The sequence below is a fragment of the Nycticebus coucang genome, chromosome 2, assembly GCF_027406575.1.
Source record: "Nycticebus coucang isolate mNycCou1 chromosome 2, mNycCou1.pri, whole genome shotgun sequence".
NCBI lineage: Eukaryota > Metazoa > Chordata > Mammalia > Primates > Lorisidae > Nycticebus > Nycticebus coucang.
Genome location: NC_069781.1, coordinates 8451876 through 8478431, shown reverse-complemented (window position 1 = coordinate 8478431; position 26556 = coordinate 8451876). Strand labels below are relative to the sequence as shown.

The following is a 26556-nucleotide window of genomic DNA, read 5'->3' as shown; positions in this document are numbered from 1 at the left end:
AAAAATAATAAGATATACGACATGAGGTGGTGCCTGTGGCTCAAGGAGTAGGGTGCCGGACCCATATGCCGGAGGTGGCGGGTTCAAACCCAGCCCCGGCCAAAAACCAAAAAAAAAAAAAAAAAAAAAAAAAAGATATACGACATGTATAGCATGAGTCCATTTGTGTTAAAACATGCGTACATTTTTACAGACATTTTTTTTTCTTTTTGAGACAGAGTCTCACTATGTTGCCCTGGATAGAGTGCTATGGCATCACAGCTCACAGCAACCTTCAACTCTTGGGCTTAATAGATTCTCCTGCTTCAGCCTTCCAAGTAGCTGGGACTACAGGCGCCTGCCACAATGCCCGGCTATTTTTTGTTGCAGTTGTCATTGTTGTTTAGCTGGCCTGGGCTGGGTTCAAACCTGTCAGCCTCAGTGCATGTGGCTGGTGCTGTAAACACTGTACTACAGGCACCAAGCCTGTTTTAACTTTTTAAAAATGCATGTAAAGGCTCAGGGGCCTTAGCATAGTGGTTACAGTGCCAGCCACATACACTGAGGCTGGCAGGTTTGAACTTGGCCTAGGCCAGCTAAACAATGACAACTGCCAACAAGAAAATAGCCAGCGTTGTGGCCGTCATCTATAATCCCAGCTACTTGGGAGGCTGAGGCAAGACAATCACTTAAGCCCAAGAGTTGGAGGCCCCTGTGAGCTGTGATATCATAGCACTCTACTGAGGGCGACATAGTGAGATGCTATCTCAAAAAATTAAAATAAAATAAAATAATAAATAAAAAGTTAAAACAGTTAAAAAGTCTACAACACTCTTCAACAAAGTAGCAAGATGCGGGCAGTGATTATCTCTGGATAGTGAATTGGAAAGGACTTCCCCCCAGGCCATTCTGGTACCTGCCAAAGTTTAAGAACCAGAATTCACACTGGAAGCTTGGTAAATATTTATTATATGGCCCTTTACAGGAAGTTTGAATTTAAAGTGTAATCCAAGCAGCAGCTTGTCTTTCAGGGCTTGGTTTAACTGTTACCTCTTCCAGTAAGTTTTTCCCAGTCTCCCCAGATTTCATCCCCTCTTACCTGGTCCCACTATACCCCCTCTTCCTCCATCACCACGCTTATCAACTGCCTTTGTCATGACCAGTTTCTCAGCTGCTTTCCCCACTGAATAATGAGACACAGATCCTGGGACAGAGTAGACACTCAGCAAATGTTGAACTACAGCTTGACTGAATTCCTGGGGCTTTGCCCAGGACACTGACACCCATGGGGGCTTAATGTCTAAAAAGGCCTGGCCTTCATCTCCCAGGGCGTCTAGGAGAGGCAAGGAGACTCACAAATGGCTTGGTGTACTGGTTGAGCATGAAGTCCCCGCTGACAGCACGCCGAAAGGCTTCCAAAGCGAAGTCTGGGGGTGCGAAGTCAGGGAATCCCTGCCCCAAGTTCACAACGCCAGGCTCACTGGAGAGTTTGACAAATTCCACCCTAGGGGACAAATGGAGAGTCAGCACCAGCCCACCCCTCCATCCTGATCTTGACTTCTGCCTCTTTCCAGGGCAGGCTGAGCATGTGCAAAGCCAGTTCTAGGAAAACTGGGCAACCAGCATGTGCCTTGGCCTCAAGACCCACACGAGGGTGCAAGCAGTCCCCTGCTTTGGGATCAGGCAGGCCAGGTACCGCGCCCACCTTGCGAGGCAGCCCAGGTTTTGAACTTCCATGCCCAGCTGATTTCTCTATTTCTTTTTTTTTGAGACAGAGCCTCAAGCTGTCACCCTGGGTAGAGTGCCGCAGCATTACCGTTTACAGTAACCTCCAACTCCTGGGCTTAAGCGATTCTCTTGCCTCAGTCTCCCAAGTAGCTGGGACCTATTTTTTGGTTGCAGCCGTCATTGTTGTTTGGTGGGCCCGGGCTGGATTTAAACCCGTCAGCTCAGGTGTATGTGGCTGGCACCTTAGCCATTTGAGCCACAGGCGCCAAGCCTATTTATTAATTATTATATTATTATTTTCTGAGACGGAGCCTCAAGCTGTTGCCCTGGGTAGAGTGCCGTGGCATCACTGCTCACAGCAACCTCCAAATCCTGGGCTCAAGCAATTCTCTTGCCTCAGCTTCCCAAGTAGCTGGGACTACAGGCGCCAGCCAAAACGCCCAGTTTTTTTATTTTTTATTTTTGGTTGTAGTGGTCATTGTTTGGTAGGCCTAGGCTGGATTAGAACCTGCCAGTTCTGGTGTATGCAGCTGGTGCCTTAGCCACTTGAGCTACAGGTGCCGAGCCACATTATTATTTTTTTTTTAGAGACGGTCTCACTTTATTCCCTGTGGTGTCACGGCTCACAGAAAGCTCCAACTCTTGGGCTTGGGAGATTCTCTTGCCTCAGCCCCCCAGTAGCTGGGACTGCAGGCGCCTCCCACAATGCCCGGCTATTTTTTTGTTGCAGTTTGGCCGGGGCCGTGTTTGAACCTGCCACCCTCGGTATATGGGGCCGGCACCCTGCTCACTGAGTCACAGGCGCCTCCTCCTTTTACTCTTTTTTTTTGTGGTTTTTGGCCGGGGCTAGGTTTGAACCTGCCACCTCCGGCATATGGGACCGGTGCCCTACTCCTTGAGCCACAGGCGCCACCCCCTTTTACTCTTTTTTGATCAACACAATTTGAGTGTGCTGAAGAAGTTCAACCATAGGTTGATTAAAAAAGGTTGAAAAGCGGGCAGCACCTGTGGCTCAAGGAGTAGGGCGCTGGTCCCATATGCCAGAGGTGGTGGGTTCAAACCCAGCCCTGGCCAAAAAAAATAAATAAATAAAAAAGGTTGAAAAGGGCGGCACCTGTGGCTCAAAGGGGTAGAGCGCCGGTCCCATATGCTAGAGGTGGCGGGTTCAAACCCAACCCTGGCCAAAAACCACAAAAAAAACAAAGTTGAAAAACATTGCTCTAGATCAGGTCTCCAGGATCCTAATCCCAGGCCACCACCCTGAGGTCTGTAGGAGCTAGGGCCCTGTTTTGCGGACTCTCTTGGCATCCCTGCCTGTGCCATGCAGTCCTTCCAGGCCACCTCCTGCTCTGTGCTGCCTTTGCAGATTTAGCCTCCCCTGGCCTCAGTGGGAGGGGAGGCCACAGTAATAAGAGAGGGGAGTGGGTTTGGGAGTCTGACAGCCCCCAACTCTGTTGAGTCTGTGAATCACGAAAAAAACCTTCCTGCATTTCTCAGCCTGCCTACCAGTTTTTTCTTCCAATTTAGAGCTCCTAAAATCCTTGGACTCTCTGGAGCACCTTTTGCATGCTAATAAAATGACGGGTGGCCAACCTGAGCAAGACCAAGATCTCTTCTCTTAAAATAGTGAGACATTTTGGCAGGTGCCTGTAGTCTCAGCTACTTGAGAGGCTGAGGCAAAAGAATCACTTGAGCCCAAGAGTTGGAGATTGTTGTGAGCTATGACGCCATAGCACTCTACTAACGGTGATAAAAAGAGACTCTGACTCAAAAAAAAAAAAAAAAGAAAGATTAGTGGGAGGCAGGGGTATAGATAGAGGAAGGAGGGCCTAGACAGAGTCAGGATGGGTGGGGCTGGTTGCCATGGGGACCACCATGCGATTAGAGGGTTAAACTATCAGTCTCTAGAATTCCACTGAGGGGACAGGGGCTTCAGGTCAAGCCAGTAGACCACTGGCCAATGATTTAATCTATTGTGTCTATGTAATGAAGCTTCCATAAGAACCAAAGGACTGAGTCTAAGGGGCTTCTGGAGAGGAGATCACCCAGAGAGTCCTGGAGGAAGCTTCCCCACAGCTCGCCCTGTACATCTGTTTGTCTGGCTATTCATCTGTATTTTTTGTAGTGACCTTTACGATAAATGGGTAAAGGTAAGTAGGTGCTTTCCTGAGTTCTTTAAGCTACTCTAGCAAATGAATTCAGGGAGGAGTGGGAGCCTGTAGCACAAGTGGGTAGGGTGCCAGCCACATGCACTGGGGCTGGTGAGTTTGAATTCGGCTCAGGCCTGCTAAACAAAAAAAAAAATAGGCTGGGCGTTGTGGCAGGCACCTGTAGTCCCAGCTACTAGGGAGGCTGAGGCAAGAGAATCGCTTGAGCCTAAGAGTTTTAGGTTGCTGTGAGCTATGACATTACAGTGTTCTACAGAGGGCGACAAAGTGAGACTCCGTCTCAATTAAAAAAAAAAAAATTAAAAGACTTCATGGGGGGCGGCGCCTGTGGCTCAGTCAGTAAGGCACTGGCCCTATATACCGAGGGTGGCGGGTTCAAACCCAGCCCCGGCCAAACTGCAACAAAAAAATAGCCGGGCGTTGTGGCGGGCGCCTGTAGTCCCAGCTACTCGGGAGGCTGAGGCAAAAGAATCACTTAAGCCCAGGAGTTGGAGGTTGCTGTGAGTTGTGTGAGGCCACGGCACTCTACCGAGGGCCATAAAGTGAGACTCTGTCTCTAAAAAAAGAAAAAAAAAAGAGTTCATGGGAATCCTGACTTACAGCATAACCTGGGCTTGTGACTGGCATCAGAAGTAGGGGTGGTCTTTGTGGGACCGAACACTCAGTTTGTGGGATTTGATGTTGTCTCTAGGTAGACAGTGCCGGAATTAAAATAGAGGACACTTAGCTAGTGGCCACTAGAGATATGCTTTTGGTATATGAGGGAAAAAAACTCCACACCTGGGATTCCAGAAAGGTTCTGTGTTGTGCGAGTAGAGCCTGATAGAGCTGGACTTCACCTTAACTGCACAGTAGGTCACATGGCCACCTGGCCTACCTCACAAGAGGACCAGAACCTTTTGAGGCCCAATCCAGAGCACAGCCAGTGGGCCTGGTTTCCCAGGCTTCCCTGATTCAAACACTGGAGCAACCAAGAAGGAAATGGAGGTTCAAGATCTTTGTGAAAGGCTGAGTGCAATGACTAACACCTATAATCCTAATACACCGGGAGGCCAAGGCAGGTGGATTGCTCAAGCTCAGGAGTTCGAGACCAGTCTGAGCAAGGGTGAAATTCCATCTCTATTAAAAATACAAAAACTAGGGTGGCGCCTGTGGCTCAGTGAGTAGGGCGCTGGCCATATGCCGAGGGTGGCGGGTTCGAACCCAGCCCCGGCCAAACTGCAACAAAAAAATAGCCGGGCGTTGTGGCGGGTGCCTGTAGTCCCAGCTGCTTGGGAGGCTGAGGCAAGAGAATCGCGTAAGCCCAAGAGTTAGAGGTTGCTGTGAGCCGTGTGACGCCATGGCACTCTACCGAGGGCGGTACAAATACAAAAACTAGGCCGGGCGTGGTGGCTCACACCTGTAGTCACAGCGCTGTGGGAGGCCGAGGTGGGTGGATTGTCTGAGCTCAGAGGTTCAAGGCCAGTATGAGCAGCAGAGAGCCAGAGTAAGACCTCGTCTCTACTAACAACATCAAAAACAGCCAGACGTTGTGGTGGGCGTCTGTAATCCCAGCTACTGGGGAGACAATGGGAAAGAGCACCGCCAGAGAAGAAGAAAATGAACAAAAAAGAAAGAGCACTTCAAACGAAGAATGAACAAGCAAGCTGAAATTAAAAATAAAAATACAAAATACAAAAACTAGCTGAGTGTTGTGGTGGGCACCTGTAGTCCCTGCTACTGGGGAGGCTAAAGTAAGAGCCTTAGGAGTTTGAGGTTGGTGTGAGCTAGGATGATGCCATGGCACTCTACCCAGGGCGACAGAGTAAGGCTGTCTCAAACAAACAAACAAAAAGATAAGAGAAAGAAAAAAAGGTCCCCCACCTCCTTTTTTTTGTAAAAATAAAAGGCAATAGGCTGGGCAAAATAGATCACGTCTGTAATCCCAGCACTCTGGGAGGCTGAGGCAGGTGGATTTCTTGAGCTCACAAGTTCGAGACCAGCCTGAGCAAAAGCGAGACCCTGTCTCTACTAAAAAATGTAAAAACAGGCACGAGGATTGCTTGAGCCTGAGTTTGAGGTTGCTGTGAGCTATGACACCATGGCACTCTACCCAGGGCAATAGCTTGAGACTGTCTCAAAATAAATAAATAAATAAATAAATAGCAAAAAAAAATTTTTTTTGCAGTTTTTTTTTTTTTTTTTTTTGGCCAGGGCTGGGTTTGAACCTGCCACCTTCAGCATATGGGGCCGGTGCCCTACTCCTCTGAGCCACAGGCGCCGCCCCTTTTTTTTTTTTTTTAATATTAGAGACAGAGTCTCACTTTGTTGCTCTTGGTAAAGTACTGTGGCATCACAGCTCACAGAAACCTTGAGCTCTTGCGTTTCGGCTCCCGCCACAACACTCGGCTATTTTTGTTGTTGTTGTTGTTGCAGTTTGGTTGGGGCTGGGTTCAAACCTGCCACCCTGGTATATGGGGAAAGTGCCCTACTTACTGAGCCACAGGCACGGCCCAATTTTTTTTTTTGAGACAGAGCCTCAAGCTGTCGCCCTGGGTAGAGTGCTGTGGCATCACAGCTCACAGCAACCTCCAACTCCTGGGCTCAAGCGAGTCTCCTGCATCCATCTCCCAAGTAGCTGGGATTACAGGTGCTCGCCACAACACCCAGTTATTTTTTGGTTGCAGCCGTCATTGTTGTTTGGCAGGCCTGGGCTATGTTTGAACCTGCCAGCTCAGGTGTATGTGGCTGGCACCTAAGTCGCTTGAGCCACAGGCGCCGAGCCTTTTGTTTCTGTTTTTGTTTTTTGTTTGAGACTGTCCTCTACTCTGTTGCCCCTGAGTAGAGTGCTGTGGCATCATAGCTGGCACTAACTTCAAACTCTTGGGCTCAAGTGATTCTCTTGACTCAGACTCCCAGGTAGCTGGGACTGCAGGTGCCCACCACAATTCTAGGCTATTTTTAGAGACGGCATCTTGCTCTGGCTCAGGCTGGTCTCAAACTCCTGAGCTGAAGCAATCTACTCGCCTCAGCCTTCCAGAGTGCTAGGATTACAGGTGTGAGCCATTGCACCTGGCCTAATACTATTTTTTTTGTTTGTTTGTTTGTTTGTTTTTGTAGAGACAGAGTCTCGCTGTACTGCCCTCGGGTAGAGTGCCGTGGCATCACACAGCTCACAGCAACCTCTAACTCTTGGGCTTATGCGATTCTCTTGCCTGAGCCTCCCTAGCAGCTGGGACTACAGGCACCCGCCACAACGCCCGGCTATTTTTCTGTTGCAGTTTGGCCGGGGCTGGGTTTGAACCCGCCACCCTAGGCATATGGGGCCGGCGCCCTACTCACTGAGCCACAGGCGCCGCCCACTTTGTGATCCTACTTGTCCAAGCTTATTTTACTGCATACCAAGTTGGAAATGAAATAATCCCTGCAAAGCTTTTGGCCTGGTGTCTGGTAAATGGCTATTGCTACTAGACAGCAGTCCATCTTACCCTCTCCAAGACCCTTCAGGTAGGTGTCATAACATCCACTTTGCATTTGGGGAGCTGAGGCTCAGAGCATGTATGTCACTGTGCCAGTGCCACAGCCAAGCAAGATAAAGTGGAGATTTGGATGCAAGCCTGCTGCCTTGGGTCTTGCCTCTCCTGGACTGTGGCTGCAAACATTGCAGTCCCCACTGTGACCATCCAGGGTATCCCCGAGTTACTAAACCCAGGGGTAGCCAACACATGCCTGAGAAGATACCCACACACCTCCCCAGCCTGGCTGACTCACCAGGGATTGTGGTCGATCCCATTGAGTCTTCGGGCCTGCAGCTGTTTGGCCATGGTGAGCTGGTGACAAGCAAATAGGTCAGAGTTAGAATGTATCTAGGTTCAGCAGTCTGGGTCCACACAGAGCGAGAAAGAGCACAGCCCCACCCCCACCCACTTCCAGGTAGGAGGCGGAGATCAGAATGTCCAGAAGGCAGGGCAGGATTCAGCCTGCCTCCACTGCCTACTCCCCCAGCCCCCAGGCCTGGCTTCTTCCTTCTCCAGCCACTCCAGTCTCAACTTCCCCACCTGCAGGCACCTCCTCAGCCTTGGCTCCACCCGTCCTGAGACAGAGCCACAACTTAGTAAAATCTGACCCAAGAAGAGCCGGGGCTTGAGGAGGAGGAGCAGGAGGTAAGGGACAGGATAATGGCAACAGTGACGCAGCAGTTTCTGTTGACAAAGTTCTTGCTAAACTCTTCCATCTAATCCTCAGAATGATCTGGATGGGCCCATCTTATGGAAGAGAAAACAGAGGGTGGAGTCAGGGGAGTGATGTGTTCAAGGTCACACAGCAAATACACTCAGACTCAGGCCTGTTTGACCAAGGCCATGCTCTTAAGTCTGGGGAGGGGGACACTTCAGTTCTGGGAGGGTTTCAGGGGTCCTCCTTCCCAGCCTGCCCCTCCCCTTCCTGAGTCTCTTCCAGGCCAGTTCCCCCCTCACCAACAGGTGTACAGAACCTGGCTAGGCCACAGAGCTTAAGCCCTAAGCCTGCCTGGGCTGGGTGACATTGAACAGGTAACTCAACTCCTCCTGGCCTTGGTCTCCCATTAAGACAATGGGAGCATGGGCTGTGTGGTTCCTGAGTGACTTTTCATTCCTGTGGGTTTGCCAGTCCCAGATGGGTGGTGAAGCCAGGTCTCCAGCATTTGTCTCAGCCCCCCGCTGCAGCACCTCCACTAGGGGGACCAATGACCATCTCCAGCAAACACATTCGGACACTGAAGCTAAAGAGGCTCAGGACCTGCCCAAGATCAGAGGAGAAGCTGGCCAGGACCCTTGGGTGGCTGCCAAAGCAGGTCTCAACCCCAGGCCCCTGCATGGAGGCCCTAATACCACCACACTATTTGAGTAAGGGCCAGGCCAGGTTTTTCCAAATCCTGGGAATCCTGCCAACGTGAGTGATTTGTAGGATACAGCATGGGGCCTGGCACCCATGGTACTTTGCCAGGAGGATAAGCAGCTATGACAGCCATGTCCCTTCACTGAATCAACAGCACACATCAGCGGGCCTAGCACAGTTTAAAACAATGCTGATCCTGGGGTGGCGCCTGTGGCTCAAAGGAGTAGGGTGCAGACCCCATATGCCAGAGGTGGTGGGTTCAAACCCAGCCCCGGCCAAAAAGTGCAAAAAAATAAATAAATAAATAAAACAATGCTGATCCTCACCAGGGAAAATTAGGTTATCACCAAAATGTTCATGGTGATTATCTTTGATTGGGTAACAGATTTTTTTTTGTTTTTTACCTTATAATTTTCTTATTATCCAAATGTTCTAAAACAAATGTTTTATTTTTATGATTAAAAATATGGGAGGCCTGGGAGGCTGAGCTGGGTGGATTGCTTGAACTCAGGAGTTCAAGACCAGCCTGAGCAAGAGTGAGAACCCATCTCTACTAAAAATAAAAAATCTAGTTGGGTGTTGTGGCAGGCACCTGTAGTTCCAGCTATTTGGGAGGCAGAAGCAAAAGGATCACTTGAGCTCAAAAGTGTCAGGTTTCTATGAGCTATGAGGCCATGGCACTCTACCCAGGGTGACAGAGTGAGATTGTTTCAAAACAAAGAAACAAACAAACAAAAAAAAACTGTGGTAGGCCAGGTGCAGTAGCTCATGCCTAAATCCTAGAATTTGGGAGGTCTAGGTGGGAGATCCCTTGAGGCCAGGGGTTTGAGACCAGCCTAGATAACACAGTGATATCCCATGTCTACAAAAAATACAATACTAGCTGGACATGGTAGTGTAGGCCTTTAGTCCTAGCTACTCAGGAGCCAGAGCTAGAAGGATCACTTTAGCCCAGAGTTTTGAAGTTGCTGTAAGATATGCATTATCGGGTGGCGCCTGTGGCTCAAGGAGTAGGGTGCCAGTCCCATATGCCGGAGGTGGCAGGTTCAAACCCAGCCTCGGCCAAAAACCACACACACAAAAAAAAAGAGAGATATGCATTATCATGCCACTGTACTTTGTACACACAGGATCACTCCTGCTATGATAGAAGGACACCCTGTCTTAAAAAGAAAATGTGGGGGGCGGCGCCTGTGGCTCAGTGAGTAGGGCGCCGGCCCCATATACTGAGGGTGGCAGGTTCAAACCCAGCCCTGGTCAAACTGCAACAAAAAAAATAGCTGGGCGCCTGTAGTCCCAGCTGCTCAGGAGGCTGAGGCAAGAGAATCGTGTAAGCCCAAGAGTTAGAGGTTGCTGTGAGCCGTGTGACGCCATGGCACTCTACCAGAGGGCGGTACAGTGAGACTGTCTCTACAAAAAAAAAAAGAAAAGAAAATGTGGGGGAGGCCAGGCACACTGGCTCATGCCTGTAATCCTAGCATTCTGAAAGGCTGAGGCAGGTGGATGGCCAGAGCTCAGGAGTTCAAAGTCAGCTTGAGCAAGAGCAAGACCCCATCTCCCTACTCAGGAGGCTGAGACAAGAGGATCGCAGGATTGCTTGAGCCCAAGAGGTTGAGGTTTCTGTGAGCTACAATGATACCATGGCACTCTACTCAGGCACTCTACAACAGAGTGAGACTGTCTCAAAAAAAAAAAGGGGGCGGGGGAAAAAAAGGGTGGGGAGAGACAATCACATTTTAGAAGACTATTTGTTGATGTAATATATTGATATCAATAAAATAGGCTACAAAGTAGCACGTAGACTCTGATTCTTTTGTAAATGAAATACCAGCTGGGTGAAGTGGCTCAGGCCTGTAATCCCAGCACTCAGGAAGGCTGAGGCAGGTGGATTGTTTGAATTCAGGAGTTTGAGACCAACCTGAGCAGAGTGAGACCCTGTCTCTACTAAAAATAGAAAAACTAGCTGGGTGTTGTGTTGGGTGCCTGTAGTCCCAGCTACTGAAGAGGGTGAGGCAAAAGGATTGCTGTGAGCTAAGATGATGCCGTGGCACTCTACCTCTACCAGGGCAACAAAGTGAGACTCTGTCTCAAAAAAAAAAAAAGAAAATAGGGCTGCACCTGTGGCTCAGTGAGCAGGGCACCGGCCCCATATACCGAGGGTGGCGGGTTCAAACCCAGCCCCGGACAAACTGCAACAAAAAATAGCCGGGCGTTGTGGCAGGCGCCTGTAGTCCCAGCTACTCGGGAGGCTGAGGCAGGAGAATCGCCTAAGCCCAGGAGTTGGAGGTTGCTGTGAGCTGTGACGCCACGGCACTCTACCAAGGGCCATAAAGTGAAACTCTGTCTCTACAAAAAAAAAAAAAAAAAGAAAATAGGAGGCACCTGTGGCTCAGTGGGTAGGGTGCCGGCCCCATATACTGAGGGTGGAGCGTTCGAACCTGGCCCAAGGCCAAACTGTAACAAAAAAATAGCCAGGTGTTGTGTAAGGGACCTGTAGTCCTATCTGCTTGGGAGGCTAAGGCAAGAGAATCGCCTAAGCCCAGGAGTTAGAGGTTGCTGTGAGCTGTGACACCACACACTCTACCGAGGGCGATAAAATGAGATTATCTCTTAAAAAAAAAAAAAAGGAAAGAAAGAAAATACTGTAAAGCCCATTTGTATATATATATATGTGTGTTTTCTATGACCATTATGAATAGAAGAAAAAGCTTGGGAAAAACTTTTTTTAAAGCAATTATGGACATCTAATTAATTAATTTTTGAGACAGAGTCTCACTATGTCGCCCTTGGTAGAGTGCTGTGGCATCACAGCTCAAAGCAACCTCTAAGTCTTGGGCTTAAGTGATTCTCTTGCCTCAGCCTCCCAAGTAGCTGGGACTACAGGCACCTGCCACAATGCCTGGCTGGTTTTTTGTTGCAGTTGTCATTGTTGTTTAGCAGGCCCAGGCTGGGTTCAAACCCACCAGCCCTGGTGTATTTGGCTGGTGCCCTAAACACTGAGCTACAGGTGCTGAGCCAAGGGAAAAACTTTTTTTTTTTTTTTTGTAGAGACAGAGTCTCACTGTACCGCCCTCGGGTAGAGTGCCGTGGCGTCACACGGCTCACAGAAACCTCTAACTCTTGGGCTTACGCGATTCTCTTGCCTCAGCCTCCCGAGCAGCTGGGACCACAGGCGCCCGCCACAAAGCCCCGCTATTTTTTGGTTGCAGTTTGGCCGGGGCTGGGCTTGAACCCGCCACCCTCGGCATATGGGGCCTGCGCCCTACTCACTGAGCCACAGGCGCCGCCCCCAAGGGAAAAACTTTTATCGAAATGTTAAGAAAGGTTCTCTCTGAGTGTTGGAATCCCAGTCAGTGTGCTCTTTCTTTTTTTTGTTGCAGTTGTCTATTGCTGCTTAGCTGGCCCAGGTTGGGTTTGAACCCGCCACCCTCAGTGTATGTGGCTGGCACCATAACCACTGTGCTACAGGTGCTGAGCCTTGATTTTCTTTTTGTGCATGTGCTTTTCTAAGTTTCTATATTTTTTCTATGGTGAGCATATCTATTCAATTGATTCTAATAAGTGCATTTTCTTACATTACACCATCTCTCTGAATTCAAATGTGTCTTATAATCTATAGCATGAGTTTAGATGGCATTTGTCCCTTTTCTAGTCCACAAAATAGCAATGCATTTTACAGATGATGGCATAATGAATTCAACAATATATAGAATGGAATTATTTTTGAATTGGCAATACATTATATATTTTTTAAAAAGTCAAAAGCTAGGGACAGGGGTGTATGCTTATAGTCCCAGCTACTAGGCAGGCTAAGGTGGGAGGATTGCTGGAGATCAGGAGTTCGAGGTCAGCCTGGGCAACACAGTGAGATGCTATTAAAAAAATAAAGTGGGGCGGTGCCTGTGGCTCAAAGGAGTAGGGCTCCAGCCTCATATGCCAGAGGTGACGGGTTCAAACCCAGCCCTGGCCAAAACTGCAAATAAATAAATAAAGCATAGGCTTGGCGCCTGTAGTTCAAGTGGCTAGGGCACCAGTCACATACACCAGAGCTGGCGGGTTCGAATCCAGCCTGGGCCTGCCAAACAATGACAACTACAACCAAAAAATAGCCAGGCGTTGTAGTGGGCGCCTGTAGTCCCAGCTGCTTGGGAGACTGAGGCAAGAGAATCGCTTAAGCCCAGGAGTTGAAGGTTGCTGTGAGCTGTGATGCCACATCACTCTACCCAGGGTGACACCTTGAGGCCCTGTCTCAAAAAAAATAAAAATAAAAATAAAGTATAGCTAAGTCAGGACAGTGGAGGCAGGGGTGTTGGGGGCTAGAAATTGGAGTGAGGAGAGCTTAGGAAGGGTTAGTGTATGGGAAGGGTTAGAGGGGGCAGGGGCACAGATTGAGAAAGGGAGAAAAACAGAGGAAGTGAATGGAGTTGAATGGGTTTAGGAGGGAGACAGAAATAATGGGGGCACCCAGGAATGTGGGATGCTCAAAGAATCAACCTTCAAGTATGTCACATAGTGCTTAGATAAATGGGAAACAGTGCCTTTTCTTGGGCTTATGCATAACAAGCTCATTCAGTTAACATTTATTGAGTACCCACTGTATATGAGGTGCTAGGCTGGGCACCAGGGTAATGGGGAGGCAACAGCATCCCAGCAGCACCCAATCAGCCCATTTAGATGCAAAATTACAAATTCTAGACTAGAGAAGCAGAGGTAAGGAAGAGAGCCACATCCAGCCTGCAGTCAGAGAGGGCTATCTGAAAGAGGAAGCTTATGCACAGCTAGCTTTGAAGCCAGGGCCAAACAGGGACCATGCAGGTGGCAGAGCAGGGGGTTAGAACACTTACAGTCTGGTGCAAGCACCGAGTGAGCGAGGGTCCAGCCTTCCTGCCCTGGAGGGCCCCCACCAGATGTACGCATATGGCGGCTGCATTCCTAAACATGCCTCCCAGAGCCATGGGGCACTGCTGACTTCTCCTCCTGGGGTAAGAGGAGGAGGGAAGAGAGAGCCCTGGCCATAAAAACACCTCCAAGCTCAGGACTTGAGTCTCACACAACAGCTCTATCAATAACAACAACAACATGGTGATTGGGTGCTGGGAACATGTCAACTGCCTTCTTGTAGGATTATCCCACTCAGTCCTCACGAGGACTTTGTCACTCACACATAACACATACCCCAGCAAGCAGAATGACCCTTTCAAATTACAAATTGCCTCTAAAAAAAAAAAAAAAAAAGATCCAGGTGAGGATTATGGATAGCCTCTAATCTTAGGTAGCATCAGCCTGACATCATGTTTAGACTTTGGAAACACATACCACCTGCAAATTATTCCTACAGTGTGAACCTGAATTAGATCACAGTGAGTTACTAAAATACAGGGACAGAAGAACGAGCGATGCCACAGAGATGTAATCAACAAATTTAACTTGATGGAAACTGTACAGCATAATGACCCTTTTCCTTCAGCAAGTAAATTGTAAGAAATAAGAAAAGGCTGGTGTACTGTAGATTAAAAGAGATTTAGGGTGCATGGGTGGTTCAGTGGTAGAACTCTCGCCTTCTTGGGTGGCCCAGGTTCGTTTCCGGCCCATGCAGCCTGATGCCCCCTTAGGGCTGGGAGCTGTAGCTCACGCCTGTAATCCTAGCACTCTGGGAGGCTGAGGCAGGTGGACTGCTTGAGCTCACAAGTTTAAGACCAGCCTGAGCAAGAGTGAGAACCCCTAAAAAAATAGCCAGGTGTTGTAGCAGGTTCCTGTAGTCCCACCTACTCAGGAGGCTGAGGCAAGAGTCACTTGAGCCTAAGACTTTGAGGTTACTTTGAGCAATCATGCCACAGCACTCTACCAAGGTCAACAAAGTGAGACTGTGTTTCTTTCAAAAAAGAGTTTTAGCAGAGAAATCAAAAAAGTCAATGCCTATAAAAGAAGGAAAAAGTTGAAGAAATCACAGTGCACATTTCAAAGCTCATTACAAAACCACAGGAACCAAGAAAGTGTAGTACTGGTTTAAAGATAGATCTATAAATCAATAGAAGGGACAGTCAAGAAATAAACTTTCACATTTATGGTCAATTGCTATTTGACAGGGTGCCAAGAAGATTAAATAGGGGAAAGAATAGCCTTTTCTATTTTATATGTAGATGTCCAGATGTCCCAGCACCCAAATGATACTGGGACATCTGGACATCTATGTATAAAAGAACAAATTTGGGCTCTCTCCCCTCCTCTCTCTTCTCTCTCTGTCTCTCTCAGTCTCTCCTCTCTTCCCCTCTTCTTTTCCTCTCTCTTTTTTCTCCTCTCTCTCTCTCCTTTTCTCTCCTCCTTGGTGCTGCTCTGCAGCATCCCTTCCTCCCCAATAAAACCCTTTCGTACAAAAAAAAAAAAAAAGAACAAATTTGGGACAGGCATGGTGGCAGACACCTGTAGTCCCAGCTACTTGGGAGTATGAGCAAAAACAATAAAACTCCTAGAAAAAAACATAGGAGTAAATCCCGAGACCCTGAGTTTCTCAGACATAACACCAAAAGCACAAGCAATAAAAGAAAATATAAATTGGACTTGATCAAAATGAAGAACTTTTGTACTTCAAAGGATATCCAGTATGAAAGTGAAAAGAGGCTGGGCACGGTGGCTCACTAGTATTCTGGGAGGCCAAGGTGGTTGGATTGCCTGAGCTCACAGGTTTGAGACCAGCCTGAGCAAGAGTGGACCCCCGTCTTTAAAAATAGCCAGGCACGGGTGGCGCCTGTGGCTCAAAGGAGTAGGGCGCCGGCCCCATATACCAGAGGTGGTGAGTTCAAACCCAGCCCCGGCCAAAAACTGCCAAAAAATAGCCAAGCATTGTGACGGGTGCCTGTAGTCCCAGCTACTCGGGAGGCTGAGGCAAGAGAATCGCTTAAGCCCAAGAGTTTGAGGTTGCTGTGAGCTGTAACGCCACGTCACACTACCCAGGGCCAAATAGTGAGATGGGAGAAAATATTTGCAAATCCTAAGTCTGAATTTCTCTATAGAAGACACATAAGTGGCCAATAAGCACATGAAAAGATGCTTTATTAGGGCTGCACCTGTGGCTCAGTGAGTAGGGTGCCAGCCTCATATACCAAGGGTGGCGGGTTTGAACCTGGCCAAACTGCAACAAAAAAATAGCTGGGTGTTGTGGTGGGTGCCTGTGGGAGGCTGAGGCAAGAGAATTGCCTAAACCCAGGAGCTAGAGGTTGCTGTGAGCTGTGACACCATGGCTCTGTACTGAGGGCAACCAAGTGAGACTCTGTTTCTAACAAAAAAAAAAAAAAGAAAGAAAAGATGCTCATTAAGGAGATGTCATGATAGGGCAATGTCACGATAGGATACTGTTCCACACCAACTAGGATGGCCATAACAAATAAGATGGATAGGCCAGGCACAGTGGCTCACACCTGTAATCCCAGCACTTTGGGAGGCTGAGGCGGGTAATCACCTGAGCTCACAAGTTCAAGACCAGCCTGAACCAGAGTGAGACCCTGTCTCTAAAAATGGCCAAGCATTGTGGCTCCAGCTACTGGGGAGGCTGAGGCAAGAGGATCACTTGAGCCCATGACTTTGAGGTTGTTATGAGCTATGATGAAGCCACTGCACTCTACCCAGGGTGACAGAGTGAGACTCTGTCTGAAAACAAACAAACAAAAAAAAAGCTTTCATATGATTGTTTTTTCTTTTTTTTTTGGTAGAGACAGAGTTTCACTTTATGGCCCTCGGTAGAGTGCCGTGGCGTCACACAGCTCACAGCAACCTCCAACTCCTGGGCTTAAGCGATTCTCTTGCCTCAGCCTCCCGAGTAGCTGGGACTACAGGCGCCCGCCACAACGCCCGGCTATTTTTTGGTTGCAGTTTGGCCGGGGCTGGGTTTGAACCCGCCACCCTCAGTATATGGGGCCGGCGCTCTGCTCACTGAGCCACAGGCGCCGCCCTCATATGATTGTTAATAGCAGCATTACTTATAATGGCCAAAAGTGGAAAAAAACAATTTTTTTTCTTGCAAAAACTCAAATTTCTACCAACTAGTGAGCGAATAAACGGAATGCGGTAAATCCACGCAATGGAAAAGAAAGGTAGAAAAAGCTGATCTGTGCTGCAACATGAGCGAAGCTAAGTGAGAGAAGCCAGTCGCCGGAGACCACAAAGGATATGGTTCCTTTACACAAAGCAGTCAAGTCTATAGAGACGGAGTAGATCGTGATTGCCTGGGGCTGGGAGCAGAGGCGGGGGTAGGGAATGACAGCTAATGCATTTGACATCTCTTTCTGGGGTGATGAAATGTTCTAAAGTTAGATTGTGGTGATGGCTGCACAACTCCTAGAATAAAAACCGCTGGGCAACACACTTAAGGTGGCTGAATGTATATTACATGGCATGTGCGTTCCATCTTGATAAAGCTGTTTATAAAGCTTTGTCTCCACAGTTAAAAAAAAAAAGGGGGGTGGCAGTGTCTTTATGGTGGAATGGTTTTGTGCCTCCCTGTCTACTATAGCTCATCCTTGACACTGAGGTCCTGCCAAGGCCTGAGGCACACCGAGGCAGGCCTGTCCTGGAGAAATAGGCTTTGCTGAAACTTCCTGGAAACTGTACCACAGTCTGAGACTTCCAACCTCCCTGCCTCTGCTCTCTCCCCATGGGGCCAACCTGCATGGCTGGCTGAGAACCTGAAAGACCACCTGAGGACCTGCATGGCCAGTTGAAGACCTGCATGACTAGCTGAGGGCCTGCACAGCTGGCTGAGGGCCTGTGTGGCCAGCTGGGAGCCTGTATACATGACTGGCTGAAGACCTGTGTGACTAGCTGAGGGTCTGTACAGCTGGCTGAAGAGCTGCGTGGCTGGCTGAGGGCCTGCATGGCCAGCTGATGGCTCTCCCAACCTTCTGTTTGCTTCTCCCATGTGTTTTCTCCAAGTCTCTTGTATGCCCAGCCCCATCTTGGCATCTGCTTCTCAGAGGCTGTGTTAACTCAGCCTTGAAGATGTGCACGTCTGGGGGTGAGGAGGGGCTGTTCTAGATTAAAAGAGACTAAAAAGGGCGGCGCCTGTGGCTCAGTGGGTAAGGGCGCTGGCCCCATATACCCAGGGTGGCGGGTTAAAACCTGGCCTCAGGCCAAACTGCAACCACAAAATAGCCGTGGGTTGTGGCAGGCGCCTGTAGTCCCAACTACTCAGGAGGCTGAGGCAGGAGTATTGCCTAAACCCAGGAGATGGAGGTTGCTGTGAGCTGTGATGCCAAGGCACTCTACCGAGGGGGATAAAATGAGACTCTGTCTTTACCAAAAAAAAAAAAGGGGAGAGAGACTAAGAAGCCACAATGAGCAAATGCAATATGTGATCCTCACCTGGACCTTGGATCAGTGAGGACAAGGACAACAAAAGTTCACAAGAGATATCTGTGGGACACCTGGGGAAGTCTGATTGACCTGCACATCAGACGACACAACTGAATCCAAGATTAATCCCTTTTGCAGAGGGGTGAAGTGCCGGGGCATGGCATTCTTAGGAAGCACGTGTTGAATAGATTTAGGGGTGAAGGGTCACAAGGCAACTGGCTTTTGAGGGATTCAGTAAAGAGGACATCTATATAAAATGGCAGAGTGAAGAAGAGAGAGACTTTAGCAAATGTGGCAAAATGTTAACTTGGGGCGAGCTGGGTGGCAGGCTGTGTGTGGCCACTGTACAGTTCTTTTAATTTTTCTGTACATGTGAATTACATATGACTTTTTCAGAATAGGGAGTTAAGAGGAAAAGGAGGCACAACAATCAACACGGTTTGAAGACAATCCATGCAATGTGAGGACCTTGCCTGTGATTCCAATCAGAGAAACCACTGTAGGTGGTGCTGCCCTCACACCCTGGGGGTCTGCTTTAGAGAAGCCAGGACACAAAGCCACTTATTTTCAGTCTCTTAAGGGAGGGTTTGGAAAGTCTGATAATTGATTAAGCAAACGCGGTTATGGGAGGGGGAAGGACAGGGAAGAACGAGCTGAACAGGTCCTTGACCAAAGGATGAAAGCCAGAGATAGAGATAGGGACAGCACACACTGGGGTTTGTGCGTGCAGGAGAAACCTCACCTCTGCCGTGAGGAACCAGAAAAGAAGAGGATGCTTCGCAAACACCCACAGCCACCATCTAAGCAGATAGGTTTCCCAGGTAACAGCCTTCTGGCCTCCTGGGACCCTGCCCTGTTGCCTGGCAGGTCAGTGCCCACTTAGACTGGCACATGTAAGAAGAGCCGGACAGAGCACAGAACCTTTAGCCACTGTGTCTCAAAGGTGGTTTGTTAGGGGCTGTGGGCCCTGGGCCAGAGTGCCAGAGCCCAGCTCCACTCCAAGCCATAAATATTGAGACATGTGGTGTGTGGGCTTCACTACACTCCTCAAATGTTAGGGGCCAGTCTAAGGCAACTGTGAATACACACTGGGTGTTGCAGCTTATGAAGGAATTGTTAATTTTTTTAGGTGTGATAATTGTATGGGGGATTGCTCTTTTATCGTAGTCCTTATCTTTTAGAGATATGTTCTAAAATACTTATGATATAATATCTAGGATTTGCTTCAAAATAATACAAAATAATCCAGACGGAGAAAGTGGGGCATTAGATGGGGTATAGTTGACAGAAGATGGGCCCGGAATCGAGGCTTAGGGGGTTCATTGTAGTTGACGTTTTACTTTTGTTAATGTTTGAAATGTTTCATGCCCTTGAGGTAGAAGTCTGAGCCACAGTATGGGAGGAGCCTGGGTCTCTGCTGATTGAAGAACCATCACTTACCTGTGGACTTAGTTTATGAGAGCAGAGAGAGAGATGGAAAGATTGAAGGAGGGAGAGAGAAATCTGGATCTTCTTTAAGCTACTGTTATTTTGGTTTTTCTTTCATTCACAGCAAATCTAGTTTTAACTGATACCCTGTCAATGCTATCAGCCAGCAGCTACCAAGAGCACAGCTGTGATTGAACATGTTGCAGCAAAGGAAAATGCACATGAGAGGAGTGTGTTGGCTCACGCCTATAATTCTAGCACTCTGGGAGGCTGAGGGAGGTGGATTGCCTGAGCTCAGGAGTTTGAGACCAGCCTTAGCAAGAGTGAGACCCATCTCTAAAAAGTCAGGTGATGTGGCAGGCACCTGTAGTCCCAGCTACGTGGGAGGCTGACACACAAGAGGATTTCTTGAACCCAAGAGTTTGAGGTTGCTGTGAGGTATGATGGCATGGCACTCTACCCAGAGCAACAAAGTGAGACTCTGTCTCAAAAAAAGTAAAAGGAAAATGCACACCACAGGGAGCCATGGGTATCTTATAAGAAGGTGCTAGAGGCTGGGCACAGTGGCTCATGCCTGGAATCCTAGCACTGTGGGAGGCCAATGCAGGTGGATTGCTTGAACTCAGGAGTTCAAGACCTGCTTGAGCAAAAGCAAGACCCTATCTCTACTAAAAATAGGAAAACTGAGGCAAGAGGATCTCTTGAACCTGAGTTTGATGGTGCTGTGAGATATGATGCCACAGCACTTTGCCCAAGGCGACAGCTTGAGACTCTGTCTCAAAAAAAAAAAAAAAAGTGCTAGAACTTATCATGGGATTTGGATTTTGGTTGGGTGATTTGTGGTAGGGTCCGAGGAAGCAAATCAGACTGGTGCTTTTTCTTTTCCTTTTTTTTTTTTTTTGGACACAGTCTCACTTTGTCACCCTGGGTAGAGTGCCCATAGCATCATAGCTCACAGCAATCTCAAACTCTTGGGCTCAAGTGATACTCTTGTATCCCTGAGTAGCTGGGACTACAGGCACCCACCAGAACACTCAGCTATTTTTAGAGACAGGGTCTTGCTCTTGCTCAGGCAAGCTCAGGCAATCCACCCCACCTTGGCCTCCCAGAGTGCTAGGATTACAGGCATGAGCCACTGCGCCTGGCCCTGGGATGGTGCTTTCTGAAGCAGCATGGATGATCTCAAAGCTGGAAAGCTCAATACATTGTATTTATAGGGAGAGCAAACTGGAGCCCTAATTTGTAAAGCATCAGCCATCACTCATATGAGCCAGAGAGGGAGTAACTGGCTTCAACAATGTTCATGTTTGTCTGTATGCAGACAAGATTATGATGTGGTCTTGTTTTTGTTTTGATTTAACATGGTCCCAGAGTGGCGTGGCCTGAGTTGATGTTCTGGTTTTTTTTTTTTTTTTTGTAGAGACAGAGTCTCACTTTATGGCCCTCAGTAGAGTGCCGTAGCCTTACACAGCTCACAGCAACCTCCAACTCCTGGGCCCAAGCGATTCTCTTGCCTCAGCCTCCCAAGTAGCTGGGACTACAGGCGCCCACCACAATGCCCGGCCATTTTTTGGTTGCAGTTTGGCCGGGGCCGGGTTTGAACCCGCCACCCTCGGTACATGGGGCTGGCGCCTTACCGACTGAGCCACAGGCGCCGCCCCTGAGTTGATGTTCTACAAAATTGTTCTCATTTAATAGGACACCAGGTCCTATCTGTGTGTGCCAGGCCAGCTCCTAGATGTCAGAGGCTACTTTTTCTCCTTCTGAATGCTCCTAGTAAGAATAAAATCCAAAGCCTTTACTACTTTCCATAAGCCTCTGTTAGATCAGTTTAAGGCTACCTGTCTTACTTCATTTCCACCCATACTCACCATTCCTGTCTACCTGTTAGTTGTTTCCCTATATCCACTCTCCCTCTTCTATAGCAGGGTCAGAAAACATTTTCTGTAAAGGTCTAGTAAATGTCTGTAATTTCCAGGACTTAAAATCTCTGTCACAACTTCTCAATGTTGCTATTGTAGTGCAAAAGCAGCTTTAAGCAATAATTAAAATAATCAGAGTGGCTGCATTCCAATGACTCTATATTTACAAAGCGGGGGCAGGCTGGATTTGCTCACTCCTGTTCTGTAGTAAGAGATTCTGTAGTAAGAGATTCCTCGATTTGGTCAGATTTCCCGGAATAAAGACTATATTTTCCCAGAATAAAGACTCCGCTCCCTTTGCATAGCTATGGGCATGTGACTAAGCTCTGGCAAGTGGAACACAATCAGAATTGGCAAGAGGCCAGCCCCACCCTCAGTCTTTTTCCTATTTCCTTGGTGGAATCAGGCATTAGAAGGGAGTGACCTTGGACCTTGTGAATAAGGCTAATATCAGGAGACGGTGGAAGCCCAAGATGGGAGTCTAGATCTTTGGCAGGTTGTATTTCCCAGAAATAGAGGTATTACTATATCCTATGAGCGATTCTTACAGTGTGACTCTGACACCCCTCCCGTTGAGAGGTGGCATCTATGTCCCCTCCCCATGAGCCTAGGGGAACTTTGTGTCTGCCTTAACTAATAGAGTATGCCAACAGTGATGGTGTGTGGCTTCCACGGCTAGTTTAAAAAAAACAAACCTTTCATATCCACCTTGGTCTCTTAGGAAGTTCACTCTTGGAACTCAGCTACCTTGGCATAAGAAAGCACATGCAGTCTATAGAAACACACCCCAGCCCAAATCCTCTGCTGAACTCCCAGCTGACAGCACCAAATTTCCAGCCACACTGAGTGAGCTGTCCTGGAAATGGATTTTGCAGCCCCTGGGCAGGCTGCTGCCGTGCACAGCAGAGGTGAACTGTCTCTGCCAAGCCCTGCCAAAATTGCAGATCTGTGAGCAAAATGGATGATCCTTATTCTTGTAAGCGTGAAGCGTTGGGGTGTTTATTTTTATTTTTTTCTTTTTTTTTGTAGAGACAGAGTCTCACTTTATGGCCCTCGGTAGAGTGCTGTGGCCTCACACAGCTCACAGCAACCTCCAACTCCTGGGCTTAAGCGATTCTCTTGCCTCAGCCTCCCGAGTAGCTGGGACTACAGGCGCCCGCCACAACGCCCGGCTATTTTTTTTGTTGCAGTTTGGCCAGGACCGGGTTTGAACCCGCCACCCTCGGTATCTGGGGCCGGCGCTTTACTGACTGAGCCACAGGCACCCCAACGTTGGGGTGTTTATTATGCAGTGATATGTTGTGAATTGGAATCCTCGATGTCATAATCAGAGCCACCTACCTTCTACAAGGTTTAAGCTACCTTTATTTTTTGATCTCTGTTATCTGAACCTGCACCTTCGTCATGTGCTGTCTCAGGGCCTTTATACTTGCTGTTTCCTGTCTGGAATGCTCTTCTCCTACCTGTCTGCTGGGTTCACTCCCTTTCCTTATCAGAAAAGTGTGTCTTGGGCGGTGCCTGTGGCTCAGTGAGTTGGGCGTTGGCCCCATATACCGAGGGTGGCGGGTTGGAACCCTGCCCCTGCCAAACTGCAACAAGAAAATAGCTGGGTGTTGTAGTGGGCACCTGTAGTCCCAGCTACTTGGGAGGCTGAAGCAAGAGAATTGCCTAAGCCCAAGAGCTGGAGGTTGCTGTGAGCTGTGACGCCACGGCACTGTGAGGGTGACAAAGTGAGACTCTTGTCTCTAAAGAAACAAAAAAACAGAAAAGCCTGTCTTGGCTGCGCACATGTAGCTCATTGGTTAGGGCGCTAGCCATATACCCTTGGGGCTGGCAGGTTCGAGCCCAGCCGGGGCCCTCCAAACAACAATGACAACTACAACAAAAAAATAGCCAGGTGTTGTGGTGGGCACCTGTAGTCCCAGCTACTTGGGAGTCTGAAGCAAGAAAATTGCTTGAGCCCAGGAGTTGGAGGTTACAGTGAGTTGTGATGCCACAGCAATCTAATGAGGGCAACATAGTGAAACTCTTGTCTCTAAAAAAAAAAAAGAAAAGAAAAGAAAAGCCTGTCTTTTTGGGGGGTTTTGTTTTTTATTTTTGGAGACAGAGTCTGACCCTGTTGTCCTTGGTAGAGTGCTGTATCATCATAGCTCACAGCAAGCTCAAACTCTTGGGCTCAAGCGATTCACTTGCCTCAGCCTCCCAAGTAGCAGGGACTATAGGTGCCTTCCACAATGTCCTGGCTATTTTTAGAGACTAGGTCTCCCTCTTGCTCAGGCTGGTCTTGAACGCCTGAGCTCAAGCAATCCACCCCCCTTGGCTTCCCAGAGTGCTAGAATTACAGGTGCGAGCCACTGCGCCCGGCCAGGAAAGCCTGTCTTGGACACCTCTGATCTGTTATTCCCTCTCACTGTTTTATCTTATCTTTCTTTGTAACATATATCTCTGTCTGACATTATGCCATCTATTTCTTTGTATTCTTTTGTTGTTGTTCATTGCTAGTGTTCTTTACTAGAACACAAGGTACCAGAGCGTAGGGACCTGTCTTTTCTTTTTCTTTTTTTTGTAGAGACAGAGTCTCGCTGTACTGCCCTCAGGTAGAGTGCCGTGGTGTCACATGGCTCACAGCAACCTCTAACTCTTGGGCTTATGAGATTCTCCTGCCTCAGCCTCCCGAGCAGCTGGGACTACAGGCGCCCGCCACAACGCCCAGCTATTTTTTTGTTGTTGTTGCAGTTTGGCCGGGGCTGGGTTTGAACCCGCCACCCTCAGCATATGGGGCCGGCGCCCTACTCACTGAGCCACAGGCGCCGCCTGGGACCTGTCTTTTCCACTGTCCCCAGTGCCTGCTTGGCATGTGGTAAGTACTCAATAAACCTTTGCTAAATGATTCCAGCACCCTCACCTCTCTGTCCCTTTACCACCTCTTCCTCCCTCTTACATAATCATCCCCCCAGGGAGAGTGACTCAAGACCCTATAAGATCCAACATTCTTTTTATAAAAATTATATTATGGGGCAGCACCTGTGGCTCAAAGGAGCAGGGCTCAAAGGAGCAGGGCGCTAGCCCCATATACCAGAAGTGGCGGGTTCGAACCCAGCCCTGGCCAAAAACTGCAAAAAAAAAAAAAAAAAAAAAAAAAAAGATTATGATGCCCCTCCCCCATTTTTCCTTTTTTGAGACAGAGTCTTGTTATATTGCCCAGACTGGTCTTGAACTTCTGCACTCAAGCGATCCTCCTGCTCAGCCTCCTGCGAAGCTGGGACTATAGACGCACACTGCCATGCCCGGCTCAATGTCCCCTTTACTATCCTGAAATAAATTAATTAGGCAATATAAGCTATCGCTTTACTCTCTTCTTCCCTGCATGGTTTCTGAGTTGCATGTAAATCTTATCTGTGTTGTCGTATAGGTAAGATGTTTTTTCCCTTCTGCCTTATTTGAAGATTTTTTCTTTATATTTGATTTTTCTGAAGTTTGAATACGATATTCTTAGGTGTATGTTTTTTCGTTTGTTTTTGCATTTTGGCACTTGTTTGGTGTTCTCTGAGCTTCCTGGAAAACACAAAACCTCAAGTTCGGTGTCTGACATTAACCTGGGGGAGATTCTCAGTCATCATTCCTTCAAATATTTCTCCTGTTCCTTTCTCTCGTCCTTCTTCAGGTAGGGATGTTACATTATGTGAATGTTATGCCTTTTGTAGTTGTCCTGCAGTTTTTGGATATTTTGTTCTTTAATTTTCTTTTCAGTCTTTTTTTTTCCTCTTTGCTTTTTTTTTGGGGGGGGGTGTCTATTTTCAGTTTCCACATACAGAATTCATCTCTTTGAGTTTTAGAAATTTCTACTGACCTACCTTCAAGCTCAGAAATTCTGTCCTCAGCTGTGTGTAGTCTACTAAGCTCATCAAAGACATTCCTCATTTCTGTTACAGTGTTGTTTTATTTTTTGGGGGGGGGCAGCGTCTCACTATGTCCCCTTCAGTAGAGTGCAGTGGCATCACAGCTCATAGCAACCTCCAATACTTGGGCTTAAGCCATTCTCTTGCCTCAGCCTCCCAAGTAGCTGGGACTACAACCACCTACCACAATGCCCAGCTATTTTTTGTTTCTTTTTTTTTTTTTTAGACACAGTTTCACTTTATCGCCCTAAGTACAGTGCCATGGTGTCACAGCTCACAGCGACCTCCAATTCCTGGGCTTAGACAATTCTCTTGCCTCAGCCTCCTGAGTAGCTGGGACTACAGGCACCTGCCACAATGTCCAGTTATTTTTTTGTTACAGTTTGGCTGAGACCGGTTTGAACCCACCACCCTCAGTATGTGGGGCCGGTGCCCTACCCACTGAGCCATAGACACCGCCCACGGCTATTTTTTGGTTGCAGTTGTCATTGTTGTCTGGCAGGCCTGGGCTGAATTCAAACCCTTCAGCTCCTGTGTATGTGGCCAGCGCCCTGGCCGCTGAGCTACAGGTGCCAAGCCTTTTTTTTGTTTGAGACAGAGTCTCACTATGTCAACCTCCATAGAGTGCTGTAGCATCACAGCTCACAGAAACCTCCAACTCTTGAGCTTAAGTGATTCTCTTGCTTCAGCCTCCCAAGTAGCTGGGACGACAGGCGCCCAACACAACACCGGCTATTTTTTGTTGTTGTTGCAGTTGTTACTGTTGTTTAGCTGGCGCAGGTGAGGTTCAAACCTACCAGCGTTGGTGTATGTGGCTGGTGCCAAGTGTTTTTGATCTCTAGCATTAAAAATTTTTTTCTTAGGATTTCCATCTCCCTGCTTACATTGTCCACCTGTTCTTGGAAGTTCTCTACTTTCCCTGTATGGTTAGCATATTAATCACAGTTGTTTTGAAGTAGTTGGTATAGGCCAGGCAGCATGGTGGGTCACACCTGTAATTCTAGCATTTTGGGAGGCTGAGGTGGAAGGATCACTTGAGGTCAGGAGTTTGAGACCAGTCTGAGCAAGAGCAAGACCTCCATCTCTATTAAAAATAGAAAAATTAGACTTGGCACCTGTAGCTCAAGTGGCTAAGGCGCCAGCCACATACACCAGAGCTGGGGGTGTCGAATCCAGCCTGGGCCTGCCAAACAACAACGACAACTACAACCAAAAAATGGCCGGGCGTTGTGG

General features: G+C 48.2%; 1 protein-coding gene across 8 annotated transcripts in view; it reads right to left on the bottom strand.

The window, feature by feature from the left end:
* The window catches only part of KYAT1 (kynurenine aminotransferase 1), a 49601-nt gene that overhangs the window by 8875 nt on the left and 14170 nt on the right, over nucleotides 1-26556 (bottom strand). For 4 of the 8 annotated variants that reach the window (XM_053560312.1, XM_053560334.1, XM_053560344.1 and 1 more), the window contains 3 exons: nucleotides 13574-13706; nucleotides 7626-7684; nucleotides 1336-1483 (listed from right to left, as the gene is read on the bottom strand). In XM_053560312.1, the coding sequence (XP_053416287.1) occupies nucleotides 1336-1483; nucleotides 7626-7684; nucleotides 13574-13684 (318 nt within the window). In that variant the 5' untranslated portion in view covers nucleotides 13685-13706. Of the gene's footprint in view, nucleotides 1-1335; nucleotides 1484-7625; nucleotides 7685-7922; nucleotides 8860-13573; nucleotides 13707-26556 lie in introns of those variants that run through there. The other 4 variants (XM_053560366.1, XM_053560355.1, XM_053560384.1 and 1 more) reach the window with 2 other exon arrangements.